Here is a 7,718-nt window from a genome sequence, read left to right on the forward strand (position 1 = left end):
AACACTTATCAGTGCAATACAATCCTGAGTTTTTGGAACACAAAATAAAAAACAGTTCTTCAAAATAAACAATCCTTCAACATTTTTGGTTCATATTTCACCTGTTTTTCTAATTTCCCCTTTTTAAAAAAAGTTCATTAGAAATAAATCTTATTTTTATAAAAAGTAAATAAAAAACTGTTATTGGTCTAACTTAGATATAACTTCTAGTTGCTTGAAGAATCCAAGAAAGCCAGACTAGCCTAAACATTGATTTTTGTGCAGGCAGCAAAAAACAAAAGATAGAACAAGCTTTTGAGAATTGAAGCACTGACATAAAAAACAAAAATAAACTCAGAGCCCTAAATAGTAAAAAAAGTAAATAAATTAAGGTCCTAGTAATATTCCAGAGCAAACCTGAATTACATCCCAACTGCTGAAGTTGCTGAGCTTGCTAAGGCACTGAGCTGTACATTTGTTTTGATTTGCCACGAGGAGAAGCCGTGCTGCCCCTACTGAGAGGCGTAACCCGTGCTCCAGAGCCTGGCCGAGGGGCTGCTCTGCCTGCTGGAGGCCTGGGAGCTGAAGGAATGTGCAGGTGACCCGATGGAACCTGAAACAGGGGAAGGAGAAGACAACACTCAGGCTTGGGAATGAATGGTGGGAGAAGGAGCAAACAACTGCTCTTGAGCATCTGCCAGACACTGGCAATGAACCTGATGATCCATTCCAAGTGAAATCATCCCTTTAGCTCAGTGCCTCTTGGAAAGGTACCCTGCAAGTATCAGAATTTGTGGGTCTTCCCGTTCAGGACTTAAGTCTGAGGGGAGCACAGTACATTTCCCCTCAGCAAGTGACATTCACTTGAATTTGCCTTATTTTACCTGAAGCATCACCTGTGTGTACAACCATGCCTGCAGCTCACTGTAACTTCAACACATCTGTAAGAATGTGAATTATTTTTAATTGCCACTCTTGATTACAGACCTTCCTACATTCAATTCCAGAGCAATGGCCAGACTAATCAATTAATTCCCTTCTAACTGGGTGACAGCTGCTTACTGTTAGGTGTGTGCTGAAGACTTGTCCTTGGGTGGAATACTGGCTGATTGTGCTGTTCATTCGGTGAGAAAAATGCATGGTAGGCCACAAGACAATTGAAAAACAAACCAAAATAATTTTGCATGGCAATCATTCCTTTTTATCTTACAGCTAACGCACTGTAAGAAGCTATGGAGAAAAATTCTTGTGCAATCTTTCCTTCTCTTACCTATGATCATTACAGCTGTCCCTGCTAAGAGTGCAAAAAGCGTGAAGATCATCACCTGGTAAGACTCACCAAACCGCTGGAAGAGATTGGCTTCATCTGCAGAATTGATTAGGAGGAGGCAATATTGAGTTAAAAGGAGCATCTTCTCCAACCTGCTTTAAGAGTTAACCTCATAAACATCAGAGAAATTAAGGGTTCCTGCTGGCATACGGAGTGCAGATCTAAACTTACATCTCACGGGTGCAGTGGTTCTGTCAGTCAGGTAGATCACTGTCACTGGGATGGTGATGGACTGGTCTGTCATGGGACTGGAGACAGTCACACTGGTGGACAGGGAGCCCTGGCTGGGAACTCTGGGATCAGCCAGGCTCACAGTGTACACCACATCACTGGGCAGCCCATAGGACTTCTCCTTCTCCAGCACCTTCACGGCTGGGGACTCACATTTCACCTGCACAGGGAACATCCAACCTGGAACAGACTGCTGGCACGGCACAGCACAGCTCCCTCTTCCAGGCCAGCTGCCAGCAATGGGTGATTCCTCAGAAACACTGAGCAATTCACCCCTCCAGAGGAGTCAGGTGCACCCATACAGTGACACCTGCAGCATTTCCCCCTGCCTATTGCCTCTCACCTGCCCCGTCCACAGGTCTGGGCTAACCCCACACAGCCAAAACCCACAGAGCCTCAATGGGCTGTGTGAGCTATGGGCAGTCAGTCACACACTTACTTGGGCAAGACTTCCCCACAGGGGTAAAGCAGGTTTTGGCTTCCTGACCCGTGAGCTGGCTCACACATGCCAGGCTGTATGCCCAGGTGAGCCTGCCACACCTGCACGAGCCCAAAACCCGAGGCCAGGCTGGGTGGGCCCCTGAGCAACCCAGTGAGTTAGTGGCATCCCATGGCAATGCATTGGAACAGGATGAGCTTCAGGGTCCTGCCAACCCAAAGCATTCTGGGATCCTGTGAAAAGTGAAAACTGAGGAATAATCAGCATTCCAAGATGAGCATTTCCAAATCATCTCAGGAATAAACCTTGACACGGTGAAGATGGCAGGGAGTGCCTCGCATTAGAAAGCTGCATGTGACAGCTCAGAATGCTCTCAGCTGTGCTGAGACACTCCCTGGGAATGCCCTCACCTCCAGGCTATCCAGGATTTCCCTGGCACCAAAGATTCTCAGCACGGAGCTGCCGTCCTGGTTGCTGAGCAGCATCTCAAGCATCAGTAATGTGTGATGTTTTCCTCCCTGCAGCTGGAAAGCAGCAGAGTAACTCCTCACCTGGCTGTCAGGGTGGTTGTAGATGGAGAGCCCAGTGGGGCTCACTTTCACATCTTCCACAAGCACCAGTTCAATGGTGGCAGGCCCTGGGAGCACAGCCTCGTGCTGCAAGAACAATGGTAGCAGTTACAGAAAGAGGCACAACACTGCAGAGTCCTGTGTGTGCAGGGAGGATGTTTAAGGCAGGCAACCAAAGCTCAGAGCACAGGCTGAGGGATGAGATGCCCACAAGATCCAGAGGGCTCAGTCAGTCAGCACAGGGAAGGGCATCCTCAGGGCTGCTCTGTTCTGCACCGCTGGCACAGGCAGAGGACCAGGGCCCAGCCCTGCAGCATCAGTGAATGATGTCTGACAAGCACAGACAGGGTATTAACTCTGAGCCACGGCCCAAGTTCATACAGAATGATAAGGAACATGCACAAGGTGTTCTAGCTCTAACTCATCTTTTCATGCTTCTTAGCAGGCCACCAAAAGAAATTCTTCCTTAAATGTAAGTACATGAATACTGGAACAAATGCAGCTTTAATCACTCACTCATAACAACATTAGCTCAGAAAAGGAAAAGATTTCTAGAGGAAGTCAGTACTCTGTACCCATTTCACCTCATTAGTAGAATTATCTCCTTGATGTAGAAAGGATGTGATCTTTCCCTAATGGCATAATAGGGTGTTCCACTTAAACATGGAACAACAGTCAAGGCATCTTAATATCCCATCTACTAGATTTCTGTTTGTGTTTTTGGCTGCAAGAAAGGAGAATGGGCAGGTTTGAAAGCAGAGCAGAGCAGCCCATTGCTGATGTACTTGAAAAATGCACCCACGTCACCTCATTTAAAAAAAACAACCCATTCATGAGCCCACAAATTGCAGCAGGACTGGCATCTACAGAGTCCTCCTAAATTTAAACACAGAGAATAAAACTTAAGAATATGCCAGTGTTCTCTGAACTCAAGGCAAAGTTTACTGCAGTCTCTTTACTAATTATTTCGAAAAGTAAGAAAGAATATATAATACTGGCTTAACAAAGCAGAGCACAGTGAACTACAAAATGATTGTAGAACATCAAGTATCCATATTACAGCTCGATTTCTAAGAGAGAGAAAAAAAAAAAAAACACAACCAAATATCTCAAATAACTTCAGCAGCAAAGTAACTGTGTCTCTGCAGTAATTCTCATTAAGCCATAGTCAAATGCTTCAGGGGAAATACATCTGCACCATGCTTTCCCAACATGAGAAGAGTGGAAACCTCAAAGAAAAGTCAAGAACCAAGTGGCAAAAAAGATCACCTCTCAAAGAATTTACTAAGCAGATGCCACACCTGGGCCAAGCTGAGAGGAACCTAGCCCACAGAATATTTCACATTACTGGTGCCCATCTGCTACCTGCTTTGAGTTAAACCCTGTAACCTCTCAGTGCATATTTAACTTTTTGCCTCAAGTATGTTTTCAAGGTACTGCATATAGTTCAAATCCACTTAAATCTTGCTAACAAGATTAAACAGAAATTCCAGTTAGGAAGCAGAATATTTTAAGAGTCAGTTATTGCACATGTCAGGTTATTCCACAGGCTGAAACCTGCCCTTATATTCAGCTTACAAAAGTGACATAAACAGAAAACTGCCAGCTATTTACACCTGCCCTCTTTGCTCATCATCATTACCTTTTACTGTCTTTCTTCCCTAGCTTGAGTATCAACACACTAAGTATTTCAGGGAATGGCTAATGACTTGTAAAATGAGAGCCTGGGCTTATGGCTGGCATCAGAAAGAAAAAAAAAACAGAGCATCAGTCAGAGCCCAGAATAACACATGGTCCATATGAGGAATCAGTCAGCTTTTGCTTTGCTCATGCAGAACTTTCCCACCCAGCTCTGCAGGGGCAATAATCCATTTGCTTTCCCCAGTGACAGCTGCATGAAGCACATGGCTGCTTTAGTGAAGGACAAGCAGCAGAGATTCATTAAAAAACCCTAAACTGAAACAAAACCAACTGAAACACTTCTCTGTAATGCCCTTGCTCAGATGGTTAAAAAACTTCCAAGAATTTGGACAAATTTGATTTGGATAGCAGCACCTAGTGCAGAGGAAAGCAGGAAAACCATGAACCAGTATCAAACCTCTACAGAATGAACCAGACTGCACCAGGGGGCTGCCTGATTTGTACAGTACTGTGTGTGGGGGAAATAAAGCCACCAGAACACTGAGCATTGACCACAGGGAAATGGCAAATCCCCCCAGGTACTGTTACCGGTGTTTGGGCTCTGGCTGCTTTCAGGTGGGGCTGCTGGAATCCAGTGGCAGTGGCAGAGATGGCAGCAGTTCCAAACTCACGGTCAGCTACCACAGTTTGTAAGCCTAGAATGCAGCAAAGATGAGAAATACATCCAGCTCCTCTAGGCTCATTCTCATCAGACAAGAACTTTCTCCCTCAAGACAGGTTCTAGACATTGGAGTTAGTTCCTTTATTCTCCTCTCTTTAATAGCACACACTAAAACATGCACACTGATGTTAAACTGAAGTATGACTGCAGATTACAGTAATTTCTTTAATCAAGATCAGACACTGCCAAATAGATTTAATCCGGACCTTCAAACAAAGAAATGCTCATTTCAGCCCACTCATACCCTGCATTTTCTTCTGACCATTGCCCTCCTCCTTCAGAGTCAGCTCCATTGGCAGCTCCGCCTCAATACGAGCAATGGCCTTATTTGTGGATTCCCACACAATACTAAGGGAGCTGAAGTTATCAAATTTCCTGCCTTGCTGGTCATAGGCAGCCAACTCCAGCACTGGATTGTGGTAATTGGAAACAGGAACCTGAAAAAGAAGGAATATTTTGAACTGAACCAATACAACAGGATTTTTTAATCATTTAAAAAAACATATGCTGAATTCCATGAGGTTTGTTACAACATCAACGCATAAGGAATGTTCATTAAAAGGAGCCATCAGTGCAAGGCATTCAACTGTGCTCCAACAGCCCTGAGATTATCTCAGCTGGTCAGAGCATAGTGCTGCTTACACCAGGTAGGTTCAAGTCCTGTATAGGCCATTTAGAGTTGGACTCCATGATCCCTTTGGGTCCCTTCCAACTCAGAGCATTCTGTGAATCTCTGAACCCTAAAGGGGTTTTACTGGAACATGGCTTTGGGGTTTTTTAGCCAGTGAATTACCATAAGAAAAAAACAAATCCCCAAACCAACAAAAACAAAATTGAACCACAGCTCAAGGAAATTGTTTTTAAAATTCAAATAAATGATTACAAACACTGCTGTTTGTTAAAGCTCAAAATTCTGGTGTTGCAATTCTGGTGAAATACATTAGCAACAGCAGTGCACCAAGGTAAGCTGACACATAATGGAGCCAGAAAAGCAGGTGAGCTCTGAGGTGGCTAACAATACACAAAAGTCTCCATCTCCTCTTGTTATTACGTAGAAGCTCTTTAAAATGATTCATTTTAGGGAAGGAGGATGACTTTTACATTTGCCAGGGAATATTAACACAACCAAATGTGGCTTACTCAGCAGCCAACATGTGACAACACCTGTTAGCAAGAAAAACAGAATAGCAAAGTTCCTTATGCCTGATAATCGACACGTTTGTCTTGTCCATTTACTGCAGGACTCCCCCAGCCTGCTCTGTGCAGGGCCCCCAAGGGCACGGTGTGGCCACAGCACCAGTTACTGCTCCTCTTGCAGCAGCTGCGATGTTTCACACATGGAGCTCCAAACACTGAGTTTTCTGCTCTAAGAACACCTTCTTCTCCTGACACTTCCCAGGCTTACCAGTTGCTTGCTCTGTGGAGCAAAGGGCAGGAGAGAGCAAGCTGAGGGCTGCCATAAACAGGAATCAAAGCCAGCCGGGAAGGGAGAGCACAGATGAGCTTCACCACAGCAGGCTCAACCACTGGGAAAGGGTTGGCGACTGTGGGGCTGTTCCCAACTGTTAAGGCAATAACCTGAAAACAGCAAATGAGGAAAGAGTTTAGTTCAGGCACGCTGTATTTCCACAGGTCTCAATTACACTGTGATATCAGAATGAAAAGCAAAAATACAGTGCTTGGGGATTTACAGCACTATTAAGACACAGGAAGATGTAAAAGAGGGAGCACATCTCAAGAACAATTCTTTATCATTATGAAAGTACTGTTCCTGGGAACTCTTTCCTCGGTGTTCATGTTCATTACTATCAAATTTGATTCAAACAACAAATCTCATGTAACTGAGAAAGGAAACAGCAGGTGTTCTTGCAGAGTGAGAACAGAACAGCTCAAAGGCAACATTTATAGTCACTTCAGTGTGTTTAAAAACATCTTATCTTTTATTTTACACTCCTTTTCTAGCCTTCAGCAAAGTGAAGTGGATCTAAAACCAGAGAAGGCTGAGGCAGCTCTGGTCACCTGCCCCATGCCCCCACGCACTGGTGCTGGGCAGAGCCATGCAGGGGTGATGTGCTGGGGACAGCCAGCCTTGCACAGACCTGCACACCAACAGCAAGGCCTGTTCCTTTGGAATCTGCACTGACAGAAACAGCTCCACTCTGCAAAGTGAGGAAATCAGTGGAACTTGGCAGCCCAACCAAAATGCTTAAGCCTTGCAGAATTGCAGAAGAACACTATATTGAAGCTAAAAGCTTCATGGGCTGAGGGGGGTGAGTAAAGCAGGAGAAATCACTTCTGTATGTTGGAGAGAGAACAAAACCAAGTGGAAAATGAGCACAGCCATGCTCACCAAGGCTGCACAGAGAGTAGAGCAGTCAATTCCTGAGGCTGCCATTTGTTACAATAAACAGAATTACACTGGAAGGTAACACAGTTAAGAGAAGCAGGTCAGACAGAGGAGTCAGCCTGCTCAGTAACCTTCTGCTCTGATCCTGTTCATGCAAACTGAACCTGCACTCATTAGGATGTTCAATGCATCCCACAACACAAGGCTTCCACAACTTGGGTTTATACTGCAATAAACCCATCATAAACCACTTTTTAATGTAATGCTGTGAAATGCTCACTCTAAAATCTGCATCAAAATGCATAAACAATGTACTTACCCAAGTTCTTTACTGGCTCATTATAAAAGCATCTAGCTACATAACAGGCATATGGCACCATAAATGTGTCTGGAGCCAGTTCTCAGCACCTGATGGAGGGCAACAGCAAGCCCTTCTGGCACTCACCTGCTCTCCCAGGCTC

The 7,718-nt window shown here is 44.8% G+C and overlaps 1 protein-coding gene across 1 annotated transcript; it reads right to left on the minus strand.

Moving 5' to 3' along the window:
* Positions 1 to 1,855: 1,855 nt before the first annotated feature.
* LOC146766320 (nuclear pore membrane glycoprotein 210-like) lies at positions 1,856 to 7,213 on the minus strand. The gene is made up of 4 exons (XM_085590807.1): positions 6,316 to 7,213; positions 5,155 to 5,347; positions 4,778 to 4,884; positions 1,856 to 2,635 (listed from the first exon to the last, which is right to left on the minus strand). The coding sequence occupies exons 2-4, from the start codon at positions 5,201 to 5,203 to the stop codon at positions 2,342 to 2,344; spliced, it is 450 nt and encodes a 149-aa protein (XP_085446933.1). The 5' UTR covers positions 5,204 to 5,347; positions 6,316 to 7,213; the 3' UTR covers positions 1,856 to 2,341.
* Positions 7,214 to 7,718: the final 505 nt, after the last annotated feature.

Source organism: Lonchura striata, chromosome 12, assembly GCF_050655825.1.
Source record: "Lonchura striata isolate lonStrDom1 chromosome 12, ASM5065582v1, whole genome shotgun sequence".
In the NCBI taxonomy this organism is placed as follows: domain Eukaryota; kingdom Metazoa; phylum Chordata; class Aves; order Passeriformes; family Estrildidae; genus Lonchura; species Lonchura striata.